Source organism: Maylandia zebra, linkage group LG5 (genome assembly GCF_041146795.1).
Source record: "Maylandia zebra isolate NMK-2024a linkage group LG5, Mzebra_GT3a, whole genome shotgun sequence".
Classification (NCBI taxonomy): Eukaryota; Metazoa; Chordata; class Actinopteri; order Cichliformes; family Cichlidae; genus Maylandia; species Maylandia zebra.
The window spans coordinates 36,253,319-36,270,061 of record NC_135171.1 but is presented as its reverse complement, the minus strand read 5'-3'; the positions used below and the strand labels follow the sequence as shown (position 1 = coordinate 36,270,061).

Here is a 16,743-nt window from a genome sequence, read left to right as displayed (position 1 = left end):
GCCCTGATCAGCAGCAGGTGTGTGGCTTCAGGTGTGGCCAGTCCCCTAGCAGGGCCACACCCACCAGGCCTGAAGGTGCCTGTAAACAAGAGTTCAGACACACCTGCACCCATACACACACTCATATCTACAAACATGGAGAAGAGGGGCAGCAACACCAAAAATACATATAATATAACAAGTCCATAACTGCTCAGGGATCGGACCCTGACAGTTTTCTTTTTTTCAACATTAAGATTTAGCACTTGACTTACTGAGTCATTTAATATCTTTACGTTTAGACATTAATATGTTTACATATTTTCTCACTTAACCTAGAAACAATCAGTCACTCTTACTAAATATTATGGATGTCAGATTTTTGTAAATGTGTCATTTTAAATAAGTAGAAAAACTGAGTTGTTGCAATTTATCTTTACATAAATTGTAGTTCACTGTTGATGACTGTGGTGAAAATGCGGTCAGCTTTTAATCTATTGTTGTTTTGACAGGTTCACAGACCTGTGAGCCATTAGGAAAGACAGCTGAGCTCAAGCTACGACAATGCAGGTGAACATCTAGAGAAAAGGGAACAGAAAAGGGATCCTGTACGTCGCAGGTTACAGGATATTTATTGCTATAGATGAGGATCACTGTTAAAAGCTACAATATCAACCCCGAAGCCACACACCAGAATTATACATTAACCCTTTGATAAATATTCATGACGCCCTGCAGAGGTGCTATTACAACTCTCTATCTTTAGTGCAGGTATTGCACGTTAAGTGTTGCCTCAGAAAAGGATGTGGTTTAATGGAGATGAACGATAGTGTGGGGTACGATTTTTAAGGCATCAAAATAAATTCCACTTGTCATGTTGATTTTAACACTACAACACAACATATGTTTATTTTACTTTTGGGATTCTCACAGTCTTACCTTTAGCCAGAAATAAACTACAGAACTTCATTCAGCTGCTGTGTTTGAGTATTGTGCCTGTTATCTACAGCACCACTTTTGCGTTCCATATACTAACTTCACATGCTGGACATGCTGAGCTCGATTATTTACTTTTCTCAAAGAGAACACTGCAGGTCTGATATGAGCTTGTTCTGCACACGTGGCTCACAGACAGCATTCACACAGTGAACAATATCTCCATTTAATATACCAGTAATTAAAATGTAAATTCTGTAAACCTATATTCAAAGCTTGTACTTGAAGTGAGGCAAGTTACATTTTTTATGAGATTTATTGTGTGAGATTTTTGTTTATAAACAAAATAAATGTCTTTACTTTAAATGAATTTAACAAAAAGTAAAACACGAGATGAATAAAACACTTTTCATTTAGTGTGTGCAAGAAATTCCTTTTAACTTTAAAGATCACTGCTGGAATCATACACAGCAGCTATCCTGTAATAATAAAAGCATAGCTAGGAGCATATAACTAATATCCAAGTAAATCCAGGTTCATTTAGGTTCATTTAACCTCCCCACAGGCCCTGCTTTAAAATATATTCATGGACAGTACTTTGGTGTTTCAAGGTTGAGTTAAAGATACAGTAAAAAAAAAAAAAGCTGTAACATTTCTCAGATTTTACATAAAAAGGCATAACAAAAAGGTTCAGCTGTACTTCTAAAAACATGATACAGATAATGTGAAAACATTTAAGACATATGAAATGTAATCAATATCTCCTGTTACTGTCACTTTGACTCTTAAGTGCTATTTGAATTTTGACTACACCCTAGCTGCAATAGGTGTGCTGTTCCCACTATAGGCACACAGTTATCGTGCATCTACTGTGCAAGTTTGTTAAGCCCCAGCCTTTTACTTCTAAAATGTCACTGAACCACCAGAGAGACAACAGAAAAGGGCAACACAATATTTATGTTTATTAAACAGAACAATTTTGGCAACCAAGGAAAAACAAAAGAAACAAAGACAAGAGAAACTGAACTGGCTGCCAGAATCAGAACATTATGCTTTATATTTAAAAAATAAAATAAAATAAAATAAAATGAATGAATGAATAATAACACATAAATAAAATAACATAAAAATGCCTTTTGGTGTGCTTGGTAAAGCCCCTCTGTTTCTGCATTTGCTCTATCATAAAGCTTTTGGATGTGAAGTTTTAGGAGGTCTAATAAAACCTTTAGGTATCAGGAATTTTATTAGAAATGTGGATGTTCATTCATCAGAAATATAAATGTTGCAAGATCCACAAAATCCAACTATACATCTGTGTTATAAAAGACATCATTCAGATGCCACGTTGGTTTTTATCAATTATTGGTTGAAGATTTGACCAGGGAAATTGCAACAAGAGAAACTTATCAAGCTTAGCTCTGAGGAAATTCTGTTCACGAAAGAAGAAAACACTTTAGTATATCAATCAATCAATCAATCAAAGCAGAGATAGATTAGATAGATTATTATATTCTATTCAAATCCAATCTGGCAGCTGAATCAGCACTAACATCAGGACTTAAAAAAAACTCCACCATCATATAAAAAAAACAACAAAAACGAAGAGACATACACTGTAATATGAAGAAACTTATATGTATATGTAAGTTAATTTATATAGTTAATATATTTAAGCTGAGCAGTGGCTCCAACTGCTCAATGTATCTTTCTCACTTAAACCCCTCTTACAAATTCTGGTGCAGACTCTGGGCCTACCTACATGTCTGTGTTCTGAAAACCTCCGGTGGGTTTTGTTTTTATCTAGCAATAAATATTTGTATGTTCTGTATCTCTTTTGTTTCATCTGTGTCATTCTTCTGTTGTGAAGCTAACTGAGACCTGTTTGAATCTTTAGGTCCTCTTAATTACTGATTTCATATATTGAATTACTTTCTGTATACTAATGCTAAGGCATTACTCATTAGTAAGGAATTGCTGATACACTTACTAATACACTTATTAATGCTTAATGCCTTACTAATGTTTAATGGTGCAACATTATAAAGTGTTACGCAATATAATAATAATATTAGAAAAGATTCTATTTTATTGAATGTGCTGTCAAAAAACAAAGTGAAGCTGTTTAACAGCCTTTATTAGTTTCTCTTTATTTTTCATTACATTTCCATTAGTTACCCAGTTCATTCATGTCATGTAGTAGGCAGAAAATTCTTCTGAGGCATACTAAATCCCATAAAAGACACAAAGCTGTCTATCCCATTGGCATGCCAAATGCTTTTAGCTCTGCAGCTTGGAGGCCCACCAGTCTCCTTGTGATGAAATGAACGGAACTTTTTGATCAATACCATAGACCATACATATGTATGAGTATGCGCAGAGGAGCAACCTATAAAAGCACATACCATCATTTCTCAAAGTGTTAGTACTGTTGGCAGCAAATAAACAATTCAATTCAAATTTATTTATATAGCGCCAAATCACAACAATAGTCACCTCAAGGCACTTTATATTGTAAGCTAGATCCTATAATAACACATACAGAGAAAAACCCAACAATCAAATGACCCTATGAGCAAGCACTTTGGTGACAGTGGGAAGGAAAAACTCCCTTTTAATAGGAAGAGACCTTCAGGGGAACCAGGCTCAGGGAGGGGCGGGGCCATCTGTTGCAACCGGTTGGGGTGAGAGAAGGAAAACAGGATAGAAGACGTGTTGTGGAAGAAAGACAGAGATTAATAACAAGTATGATTCAATGCAGAGAGGTCTATTAACACATGGTGAGTGAAAAAGGTGACTGAAAAGGAAAAACTCAATGCATCTTGGGAATCCTCCAGCAGCCTACGTGTATTGCAGCATAACTAAGGGAGGATTCAGGGTCACCTGATCCAGCCCTTAGCAAAAAGGAAAGTTTGTGTCATGATCCTGGGTCTTATGACCCAGCGTTTTGAGTTTTAGTTCATTTTGATGTTTATAGTGTATGTTTAAGCTCATTAGATTTTCTATGTTCATTTGCTTATTATATTCCCCTTGTGTTTTCAACCCTTGTGTTAAGTCTCCCTTATCCTTCATGTGTTTTATGTCTGTTTCTTGTCAAGGTCATGTAGTCATGTCAGTGTTTCATTGTTTCCTATTTTATTTTTAAAGAGGTCCTGTGCTTCTGTGTTCTGTTTTGCTCTTTCCCTGTGGGCGTTGTTATGTTCATGTTGTGTCTACTTTGCCTTTCTGTCCCATGTTTCAGGTCCCTATGTTCTGTCTCAGTTGCTGTTAAGTTTACATGTTTTGAGTTCAGTCAGTGTGTTTCCTGTTTTACTTTCACAGTCTGTCCTATGTTAATGTTTCTAGTTTTGCTTCCCTTGTCTCGTCCTGCGTTATTACTCTCCTCCTGTGGCTCATTCCCCCTCGTTATCCCTCTGTGTATTTAAGCCCCGTGTTTCTCTTTGTCAGCGTTGTGTCCTCCCTCATAGCTGTGTGATTTTCCCTGTGGCTCCTTGTGCTTTAGTTTTCCCAGTTTAGTTTCGTATTGTTTGTATTGTCCTCCTACACCAGCAATAAAGCTGTGTTTTTTGAGTTTACCTTTGTCTCTGTGAGTTTGCGTTTGGGTCCTTCCCTTGCCTGCACACAGCCGTACTGTGACAGTTTGAAGCCTAAGTAGAGATAGTGTCTGTCTCCCGAATCCAAACTGAAAGCTGGTTCCACAGAAGAGGGGCATGAAAACTGAAGGCTCTGCCTCCCATTCTACTTTTAAACACTAGGAACAACAAGTAAGCCTGCAGTGCGAGAGCGAAGTGTTCTAATGGGGTGATATGGTACTACAAGGTCCTTAAGATAAGATGGGGCCTGATTATTTAAGACATTAATACATTAAATTAATTATTTAATTAATTGAATTACAGCATTTGTTTGCTTACCAAGAGTTAGTATGCAAGTATAAGTGTACACTAGCCTCTTTAAAAAAAAATTATGACAGTGGGTTCATATATATATATATATATATATATATATATATATACACCTTAGCTCTAGAACCTTCTAACATTTGGAAAGCAGTGAAAGCAGCTATCTCAAATTCCTGATGGTAAAACAAATGTGTACACGAACGCAAAGAATGTGTGTCATAGAAATACAAAGCAATACAGGCTGAGAGTTGTGTAAGTATCATAAAACAGATTTAAGACAAGCATCTTAGATTCTTTCCACCTGTAGATTCATCTGCAACCAATACTGAAGGGCAAAACTAGCACTGCATTTACACAACCTTTCACAGTCCCGATTCAGCTAGTGTGTGAAACTTAACTTGCCAAGGCCATTAGGCAACATAAGCCACTACTTCCGCACCCACAGCTCCTCTTGCGATACTACTTTCTGTATAGACAGTTCAGCCAGCACTGAAGTCTAAAGGACATGCATCAGTTATAATATTAAATATATCTTAAATATCACCATGTCATTTGTTACATGTTGCAGACTGGACTCTCTGTTTAAAGGGAGGGTCCAAATTCCCTGCTAGCGACTCATTTTTAAAAAATGTTTGTAGAGGCAGTCCATATTGATTTTTTTTCTGTTTTTTTTTTTTTACACCTGTGGCAATTTAAGCATTTTAGGTGTGCAATGTAAAAAAAAAAAATCAAATACCAAGAATAACTTAATCAAATCACCTGATTTTTATCCTAATCTAACTAATAAACTTGAAATGAATAGATGAAAAGAGCTACATCCAGGCCTTGTCCCGTGCCTGATAATGTCCAGCAGTGACTCAGTATGTCCTCCAATCCCTTTGAAACCTTAATCCAACTTGGCAAAAAAAAAAAAATGAGTAAAGACAAAGCTAAAAATTATAATTACAATTTGTAATTCCTGTGGCATCTCAGAATTTCTAAATCTCTAAATCTCTTTTTTTTCTTTTTCATAGTAAAAGATGACCTTTGTCCTCCTCCGCTGTGCTTGGCAGAGGTTAGACATACACCTGTTGTCTAGCTCAGACTTTTTTGCTGTTTCAAATAGTTTTTGCAATCACAGAGGTGACAAAAAAAGTGCCTCTATACTTTCCATCAGTACCCAAGTGTTCAGCATTTACTGTCAACACTATAATTTACGTACTTTCATAAATGATAGTTAATTCTTTTCCCCCCCAATGTCCTTGATTCACATCTTGTTGCAGGGTAGAATAGACTGATGTCTAAGCCTAAGTAAATTACCTTTTTAATGGCATTTCCATTGCATAAACTTTCTGATGATAAATGAGTCATCACACAAAGTTAATTACATTTATTTTTGCAGAATTGCACCAGACAAGTGAGTCTGTACAGATGAAAATATGATGGAATGCGGTCTCTGCAGCGTCAACGATTCTTGTGCTTACTAGACGATCTATAAAACATAAAACATTCAAATTGGTTAAGCATTGCAACCTTAGAGATATAACGATAAATGAATTCTATAAAACATTTTTAGTTGTAATAATTTCATGAATATCTCTGATAATAAAATCCTTTTATACTAACAGTGTTTATCCAGTTAATGAAAGCGGAGACACGGGTGAAGACAGTAGGCTTCTGATAAGTATTGCATCCCAGACCAGACACGAAGCTGGCAATACCGTGCACGTAGTATTTTCCACCATTCAAGCAGTTAAGAGGGCCACCAGAGTCACCCTGGGAAAAAAAAAAGATTTATTATTTTAATTATGTAAAATGATCCTGTATTTCTTTCTGGCAGCATAGTTTTCTTCTTTTTTTGTAGGATGAAACTCACATTGCATCCAGCCTCTTTTCCATCACCACCGCACACCATGTTGTTATTCACAGTGCTGCCCCACCAGCTAGGGCTGGAGCAGGTCTGATAGTCCACCACAGGAAGGTAGGCCTGCTTAAGCACAGGAGACAGGCTACCACCGGCTGGACAAAATAAAATGGTAAGGTACATTAGTCTTTACAGAAGACACCCAGTTATGACAGTGATATTGATAGGAGATCATACAAACAACTCACTGGCAGTGCGCCCCCATCCTGTGATGTAGCAGGGGTTGTTGTTGGGCAGAATCTGGCCAGAGGGAGGCAGAGAGCCCAGCTGGACATAAGTGTTCAGGGTGGCGTCTGAGGCCAGTTTCAGCAGAGCGATATCATTCCTAAGGTAGAGAGTTAACAAAATCTGTTTTGTAAAGCCTCTAAAATTGTCTAAATTGTCTAACTCTAACCAAAATAGTTCTGGGAGGCGAATTATGTTCATATCCTTGACCCACCACATCCATAATGTAACATTCAGACCCCAAATCAACACATTTGCCAAACATAATATTACTTAAAAAGGTTATAAATAGCTACAAACAAACAATTTAAAAAATGCTTAGGAATACAAGACATAAAGGTACTTCTCACCCCTGAGACAGTTTGTTAGCATCCCATTGGGGGTGGACATAAATGGCACTGACAGCTATGATCTGCTCTCTGTTACTGATGCTGTTGAGGTCATGTGCACCAAGAATGACACGAAAGGTCCGGGGGCTGCAATGTTTCAGAAACATCCAAAAACAAACACAACATTGTTAGCAATCAATAAGTTGGATTTCACTGCATTATACTCTTGTTTATGTTTGATTCATGTTGTTTGTTTTTCTTTTAAATCAATAAGCAAATTTTCTTTCAATGTGGCAGTTACAAATGAGGCTGTAAGATTTTTCCTCATGCTGGTGGCTTTATGAAACACGGAAATAAATCATAACTAAGTATTCGGTTAGAAGTAACCCATTAACTTTCAAGTCAGGGGTTGAATTTCATTTTACCCTCTACTGTAGAGGAGTTTATATTGGTTTTGAGGACCCTTGTTGGTTTTCCTTAGTTTTACTATGTCCATTGTTAAACCAGTTTTTTATGTTTGTTTGTTTAAATTTTCTGCCTTAATATTCTGTGAAATTTTTTTTCTGTTTTTGTATTTAGGGTGTGGATACTGTTTTTATTTCTACAATCTAGTCTGACCCTGCTTCTTTTTAGGTCGCTGGTTTCTGTTTCCTTTACGCTTTCGTAGGGATTAGTTTAGTTCTTTGTGTTTCCAGACTTCTAAGATTTCTGTCATCATCCTCTCTCTCTTGAGTTTATATGTCAGTCTCTTTTTATTTTCCTATCCTGTAGTTGTTGTCAGGTCTTTGCATTTAGGTTAGGATTAGTCCCCTTTGGTTATGTCTTGTTTTATCCTTTGTAGGTTTATTTTCTTTCCTATTTCAGTTTTACTTCCTGTCTGTATCCCTTTAACCCCCTTAATTGTGTTCAGTTTTTATCGTGTTCAACTGCCTCCCATTCCCCCCCAATGTGTCTTTTCACCAGTCACCCCTCTGTATACTTATAGCCTATCATCCCTACTCATTCCTACCAGCTGCTGGATTTATGATTGTTCTCTTTTCTGGAGTTCATCAGCCAAAATAAACCCCTTGCCTTTTGTTTTTCAAGCCTACCTCCAGCGCCTTGCATTTGGGTCCTCTTCAGCACTTCGTGATAAATGACATAATAAGCCCAAATAAAACTAAAACTCCTACAGCCAAAGAATACTGCGTGAGCCTGTAGTTCATCATTTTGTTACCTGTCCACACAGTGAGCAGCAGTCATAACCCAGCCTCTCTGGATCAGAGTTCCTCCACATGTGTGGTAGTAGGAGCCGCCAGATAGGTACTGAAGAGAGATCTAAGGGAGAAACAGAAATCTCTGTGTAAAAACATTCAAGCTTAATTAAAGTTTAATTTAACAATCTGATATTTTGGCTCTGAACGACCACATGCTTTCATTTTTATTGTGAAAATCAATTGAATGTGTCATACTGGGTTACCTGCCAGGGCCAGGAGTTGGGTGCAGCCACCTCACCTCCTACAACCCTTTGATCAATGTTCATCAGATACTTGGGCTCGGCCAGCACTAGTTAAAAAAATAATGATCAGTTTATACACATTAACAGAAATCTGAAAATGTTATTTGCTTTCATCTTTCGGGAAAAGGAAAAATGATCGTCGCTAAAAGAGTGACTGAGTGAATGTACGGACGGTACAGGGCACGACAGAGAGTATGAGAATAAAACGAGACAGACGGATCAATAATGAATGGTTATATAGCACAATGTCTGCTGTCATTTTCTTACCCAAGGCTGCAAGACTTGTCAACACCAAAAACCTGAGCATGTTTGCAGTCTCAAAACGTCTGTGCAGGAACCAGTGCTGCTTTCCTTCTTTTATACCTGAACTTGACCTTCAGCTGATGTGGAAAAATGTGACTGGTCTTTCCCCTGTGACAAAACCCAGGTGTGTACCTGTGGTCTGTGTCACACAGTGCTATCACAGCCAGTTAAAAAAAACATCCCCTGCTTTGGTCAGTTGAATGTGGTCCAAAATGAACAATGTCACATGGATTGACAGTTTTATTGCTGGATAAAATGAGTCACAGTGGTTCAGAGCAGTTAAAAGGAATACATTTATAAATGTATTCTTGCTAATAGTGCGCACCACACTTATTTTGGGCAACAGCTTACAGAAAAGATATTTTCTCAAAATACTTTTGTCAGAAAAGGAGTGTAAGAATGATTCATTCTGTAAATAATGACAATAAATCATATCATAATGTCATCATATCAGATATGTATGACAGATACGTATGAAAACCTACACTGTTACCTCTCACCCAATGTCCTCAATGATTTATTAAATACAGATCATTCCCATTACAGTGCAGCATGAAATCTTAAAATAAAGTGCCTGATGTAAGAGAGGGCAAGATCTTGTGAAGACTTACATCACAGCATAATCACATGTCCATTTGAACCAGCATGAATTATCAAGTGAGCATGGGAAAGCAAACGGCTGTGGCATCAATGGTGTAATGGCATATTCCAAAAGTACACATTAAAATGGAAAACAGGTTCACTTTTTATCTTCTAGTGTCTAGAATCACCTAGACAGTATGACTGACCATGTTAGTCTCTGGAAAGTAAATCTTTTGTTATATTTTACAATATGTTTTACAACTGTCCCATCTGGTCTGTATATTAATTAAAGAGAATATTTCTAAAGTTAGAAATATAAAGAAATGAAGGATAAAGAAGACAATAATTCGTATTGTTGTTATTCATGCCTAATTTAGTTTTTTGGGGGTTTTTTTTTGTTGAAGCTGTTTCAAAAAAACTGAACTGAAACGAAGCTAAAGGAATACTTGAGTGTGATGTCTAGATGGTACCAATTATTTACTAATGTCAAACTAAATGTAATATTAAAAAGGTAATTTAATTTTGTTTGTAGTATAAAGAGTCATTCATGATTCAGAGCAAGGTAAGATACAGTATAGATACAGTAGAAATATGAACTGTAAAGCTAATTGAAAACAGGACAATATTATGGGCTAACACTAGAGGGGACTAAAGACTAACAAACACTTGGCATCTCTACAAAGGGACACACACATTCCTGGTCATACAGACAGATGACAGATGTGGTCCTGACTTTGCTTTGAAAACCTCAAATATTCATGCAGGTCGATTTTAAATTCAGTCTGTAGTGTAGTGCTACTACTGAGATTTTTTAAGAGTTCTCTCCATTCCTAACTCTGTGTTTAAATCCAGTGTGAGAACTGAGGTAAAAGTGATTTCTCTCCCTCAGTTCATCATAACCCCTCTGACATTGAACATTAGAATCACAGATGGATTACTTGATGATTTATGCACAGTAAGTCTCTAAGTAAAATACATATAATTATACGTTTAAAAGCCTTTTACTTGTTCTGAACTAGTCACGCTGATAGCACCAACAGTAGCTTACTGAACAATAGGAAGGCCTCTGATGTGTCCATATTTTATAAAACAGTCCTTAATTAGACAGAAAGTCATTAAAACTGTATGGATTTTGGATTATTGTCTTATCAGGCTATTAAAGAGATAGCTGTGCTGCCTAGTAATTGAGCTGCCCCCCTGACACACAGGGGAAAGGTCCTAATGCTGTAGGACTTCCTGACCAACAGAGGCTCCACAGTTTCATTATTTTCTCCTCGTCCTTTTCAAACTTCTTGTGTACTCCTCCACCACCCCAACCTTTTCTTGCAGAGGCATAAATCAAACGAGGAGATCAAAGACAGGAAGTACTGGGGATGTGTTAATTAAAGATGTTTGTTCTTGATACAGCTTCCCTCATTAATGAACAGTCGATTTGGTTCCCATAAAGATGTCTCACATACACGAGCAGGAAATTGAGGTTTGGAAAAAAAGATGGATGAGATGCACTGATTGTGCGTTGGGTGTGTGATAGAAAGTTGGGGAGGGCTATCACGCAGTGTAAATGTTGATTATGCCAATGTGACACTATTTAAAAAACTCTTGCCAGACTGGAGCTGACAGATTTAAACATCATTTAAATAGGAAACCACTAGCGTTACTACAACCAAATACAGTTACTCATTCCATGATATTCTGATATTCGGTTATTACTTACCATTGGATAATGAATTTCTGTGAGGAAAGTGAGGCAATACAGTGTGTGACACAGACAACTCAGACATTTTAAGAGCTATATAAAGTAGTTTAAGGTAAATCCAAATAAGCATGAGTACAAAAGTTGCCATTAAAGGCACTTATGACAGTCTGGTGCTCAAATATTTGATTTGTATTCCATCTTTTTGTTTCCTACGGTCCATCATTTTCCTGTGAATTTAAAGCTGTATTTTTGTTTCTTTTTTTATTTAATCAATTTGCACTAGTAGAGCACATGGCAAACACAGCACTGAACATATAAAAAAAGAATAAAACAAAAAAATGTGAATTTCTTGTAAATGAAGTTCTTGAAAGTACAATTACAAAAAAAACCCCCAAAACTTATGAAGAGTGGCTTGTAAGGGGTGAAAACCTTTCTCTCTAAAAAGAACACGGCAGCCTGGCTTAGGTTTGCATGTCCTTTCAGTATAGTGGAGACTGAGAATAAGAATAAAAATAAAAATAAGAGTAAGACTAGAGTGTGGATGTTTGCCCATCATGCACAACACCACTTCTGACAAAAACAAAGCATGTTCATACAAACACCTCTTACCAACTGTCAAGCACGATGGTGGCGAGATGATGATGATTTGGGCTTGTTTTTCAGTAACAGTATAACAAAGTATCCTAGAGCCAGGAGTGAGGCTGTAATCCAACAGCTAAAGCTTTACCAATATTGTATTATGTAACAAAACAGCAATCCCAAGCAGCAACAAATGTATAGCTGAATGACTGAAAAACAATCAAGATGCTGCAAAGACCCCATCAGTAAATACCTTAAAATGGTCCTGAAGAGAGCTGTGGATTAATGCCTGCAAACCTTAATGAAGTGAAACAACATTGTGAAGAAGACTGGGCCTAAATTCATATTCGTAATCATAGGGAAAAAGATTATTTCAAGTTATTGCTGCTAAAGATGGTTTTACAAGTTACTGATTCATTAGGTGTGTGTAGTGGGGTTTTTTTTTACAGAACTGTACACAATCCTGTGAAAACTGCAGGAGCAGACAGACAGAGCAGACATTTTTGCATCATTGCTTCTTGTACGTGAGCATAGCATTAACTTGCTCTACTAATATTAAATATATTCCCTGAAGTCTTATTGGACAAAGTTTAACAGAGTTATAGTTTCCATTGTTATTTAGTCACTGGCAATGCAGTCCTGTCTTTTATTTTTGTTTTCCTGATGGGCACAAGATTCCTGGGTTGTCTAAGATAACACTGAATTCCTTGAAACACAAAGATTTTACAGAAGGCTCTCTGTGATTACCTACATAACACTCTTGCACTTGATGAACATCTGTCAAGCCCACAAATAAAAACAGAACAGCACCATTTGCACCATCTCACAGCACCTAAGAGTATTAACACTGGTTTGTCTTTCAACTCTTTGTTGTAGTGGTGTAACTTGTTTATATGTAAGGTTTAAGGAGTTGCAGCACTAGATTACTGCAAGGCATAGCACTAATCTATACAGTCTACTAGAGCTGACAGTGTATTAGCACTTCTCCCTGCTGGCCAGGGAAATGTGGAGGGATACATCAATGCTTCCATGTGTCCTGCTGGGTGACAGCAGTGAAACTGATCCACTGGGCTGTTTGCAACCTTTAATTGCAATTACACCAAAGTGAAAACAATCAATACAGCCTCCCACTACCCCATGCACCCCCCCCCCTCTCTCTCTCTCAGTCGAGCTTCCTCAGGAGCTCATTTTTCTTCTCATGTTTCCGTCCTCATTCTTCCCAGTCTGCTCATTTCTATAGATCTGGCAAAAAAATGTGCCTCATAGGCGGTGGAGTAATGCGGTTTATGGGGGCAGGGACAAAGTGGTGCAGCAGTAATGCTGCTTAAGAAAGATGATCTGCTGTGGTTACGAGTACTTGATTGATCCTTTGGAGTATTGTTCATCTATCTCTGTCCTACAGCGGCTGCTGCTACTTTAACCTTTAGCTTCCTGTTCCCTCTTCCGTCTGCTTTGGCCTCAGGTGCTGCCAGAGCGCCAGGTCCCAGGCCTTGGTTGAAGCAGTGATGGGGTCTACTGGAGTGGAAAAGGAGGCTGCTGCTCCAAGCTTCCTTCACAGAGTGATAGAGGGGAAAGGAGATTAAAAACTGACCTACCATATTGCTTCACACTGTGTGTTCTAACAATAGGGTCATTACACAGCCTTCAAAAGCTGAAACCAAAAACCATTAACTGAAGAATAAAGGTTCAACAATATCAAAATTAGAAGACACAGAGGATATCTCACGAAGAAATTACCAAACGCAGTTAGCATTAGCACACAAACTGATTAGCATATTTAAAAAGTGATGCAGTAAGTAAAAAACATTTATGGTTATTTATAGCCGTCAACTGTTTTTTTTTATTATTATTATTTTTAACAAGGAAATCTAATTATAATAACAAACAGTGAACAGGGCTTGTAAAGCTCTTTTGTAATGCATAGTTTTATTGAACTGCATGTTTATACCTGACACTGGTTGACGATATAATTACTCCCAGAGGGAAAGGAGAGGAAAAATATGTCAATTAGTGCATTTTCTAGACTGTCAGCTAGCTTGAATAAGTGTGCTGTGATAAGAGTAACTTTCGTTCGTTTCCAGACTAACATGTCACTACACAAATTGTCAAATTCTTTTGTGTCATTACCATTTTCTTTTGTTCTGTGTTTTGCTTTTAACAATACAAAGGAAGAGATATTTATTTGAATACCTGCTTAATTCGTAAGTTTAGTTACTTACAAAGAAACAAACAGTCTCTAATTTGTATAATAGTTTTGTTTTAAATAGAGAGTGCACGTGGCACCAGGACGCTCTAGGCCGTAGGTCGATGATCGATTTTGTAATCGTATCAGCAGACCTGCGACCATATGTTCTGGACACTCGGGTAAAGAGAGGGGCTGAGCTGTCAACTGATCACCACCTGGTGGTGAGTTGGATCAGGTGGCGGGGGAGGACGCTGGACAGACCTGGTGCACCTAAACGCGTACTGAGGGTGTGCTGGGAACGTCTAGCAGAGGCCCCAGTCCGCGAGATCTTCAACGCACACCTCTGGCAGAGCTTCGACAGCATTCCGAGGGAGACTGGGGACATTGAGTCCGAATGGACCATGTTCAGAGTCTCCATTGCCGAAGCTGCTGCATTGAGCTGCGGCCGCAAGGTGGTGGGTGCCTGCCGTGATGGTAATCCCCGAACCAAATGGTGGACACCAGAGGTGAAGGGAGCCACCAGGCTGAAGAAGGAGTCCTATCGGGCTTGGTTAGCCTGTGGGACTCCGGAGGCAGCCGACAGGTATCGACAGGCCAAGCGGAATGCGGCTTGGGCAGTGGCTGAAGCAAAAACTCGGGTGTGGGAGGAGTTCGGAGAGGCCATGGAAAAAGACTTTCGGACTGCCTCGAAGAGATTCTGGCAAACCGTCAGACGTCTCAGGAGGGGAAAGCGGTGCTCTACCTGCACTGTGTATAGTGCTGGCGGAGCGCTGCTGACGTCGACTGAGAAAATTGTCAGGCGGTGGAAGGAATACTTCGAGGACCTCCTTAATCCCACTGACACGTCTTCCGAGGAGGAAGCAGAGTCTGGGGATGAGGGGAATGACCCGCCAATTTCCGGGGGCGAGGTCACTGAGGCAGTTAAACAACTCCTTGGTGGCAGAGCCCCTGGTGTTGATGAGGTCCGCCCCGAGTTCCTGAAGGCTCTGGACGTTGTAGGGCTGTCCTGGTTGACACGCCTCTGCAATGTTGCGTGGAGATCAGGGGCAGTACCTGTGGACTGGCAGACCGGGGTGGTGGTCCCCATCTTTAAGAAAGGGGACCGGAGGGTGTGTTCCAACTACAGGGGGATCACACTCCTCAGCCTCCCTGGGAAAGTCTATGCCAGGGTGCTGGAAAGGAGAGTTCGTCCGTTAGTCGAACCTCGGATACAGGAGGAACAATGCGGTTTTCGTCCTGGTCGCGGAACACTGGACCAGCTCTTTATCCTCTCCAGGATACTTGAGGGTGCATGGGAGTTTGCCCAACCAGTCTACATGTGTTTTGTGGACTTGGAGAAGGCATTCGACCGTGTCCCTCGGGGTGTCCTGTGGGAGGTGTTGCGGGAATATGGGGTGTCTGGCCCATTGCTACGGGCCATTCGATCCCTATACAACCGTTGCAAGAGCTTGGTTCGCATTGCCGGCAATAAGTCGGACTCGTTCCCGGTGGGTGATGGGCTCTGCCAGGGCTGCCCTTTGTCTCCGGTTCTGTTCATAATTTTTATGGACAGGATTTCTAGGCGCAGCCAAGTGGCGGAGGGCTTTCGCTTTGGTGGCCTCAGAATCTCATCTCTGATTTTTGCAGATGATGTGGTTCTGTTGGCTTCATCGGGTGGGGGCCTCCAGCTCGCACTGGAACGGTTCGCAGCCGAGTGTGAAGCAGCAGGAATGAGGATCAGCACCTCCAAATCTGAGGCCATGGTTCTCAGCCGGAAAAGGGTGGAGTGCCCACTCCGGGTCGGGGATGAGTTCCTGCCACAAGTGGAGGAGTTCAAGTATCTCGGGGTCTTGTTCGCGAGTGATGGGAGAAGGGAGCCGGAGATCGACAGACGGATTGGGGCTGCAGCTGCAGTAATGCGGACGCTGCACCGGTCCGTCGTGGTGAAGAGGGAGCTGAGTGTAAAAGCGAAGCTCTCAATTTACCGGTCGATCTACGTCCCTACCCTCATCTATGGCCACGAGCTGTGGGTAGTGACCAAAAGAACGAGATCGCGGATACAAGCGGCAGAAATGAGCTTCCTCCGAAGGGTGGCTGGCCTCTCCCTTAGAGATAGGGTGAGAAGTTCGGCCATCCGGGAGGGGCTCAGAGTAGAGCAGCTGCTGCTCCACATCGAAAGGAGCCAGCTGAGGTGGTTCGGGCATCTGACAAGGATGCCCCCTGGGCGCCTCCTGGGTGGGGTGTTCCAGGCATGTCCCACCGAGAGGAGGCCCCGGGGCAGACCCAGGACACGCTGGAGAGATTATATCTCTCGGTTGGCCTGGGAACGCCTTGGTATTCCCCCGGACAAGCTGGAGGAGGTGGCTGGGGAGAGGGAGGTCTGGGCCTCTTTGCTTAGGCTGCTGCCCCCGCGACCCGGCCCCGGATAAAGCGGATGAAGATGGATGGATGGATGGATAAATAGAGAGACGGAATACCAATAAAAAAATCCAGGGAAAAAGCCACATTACAAAGGTTATAAATTGATTGATCCCATATAATTCTGGCTCCCACAGATTGGCTGTGTGCCCATGTGTGCCCACAGATTATAATAAGTCAATTACAGATACTCTTGATCTCAACTTGTAATGCATACAAAGCGCGCTTGTCCATA

The 16,743-nt window shown here is 40.1% G+C and overlaps 1 protein-coding gene across 1 annotated transcript; it reads right to left on the bottom strand.

Moving 5' to 3' along the window:
- Positions 1 to 6,165: 6,165 nt before the first annotated feature.
- Positions 6,166 to 9,137, bottom strand: LOC101480566 (elastase-1). Its single transcript, XM_004547623.3, has 8 exons — positions 9,034 to 9,137; positions 8,728 to 8,813; positions 8,485 to 8,585; positions 7,290 to 7,415; positions 6,903 to 7,039; positions 6,667 to 6,809; positions 6,417 to 6,566; positions 6,166 to 6,282 (listed from the first exon to the last, which is right to left on the bottom strand). The coding sequence occupies exons 1-8, from the start codon at positions 9,071 to 9,073 to the stop codon at positions 6,274 to 6,276; spliced, it is 792 nt and encodes a 263-aa protein (XP_004547680.3). The 5' UTR covers positions 9,074 to 9,137; the 3' UTR covers positions 6,166 to 6,273.
- Between the last annotated feature and the right edge of the window lie 7,606 nt (positions 9,138 to 16,743).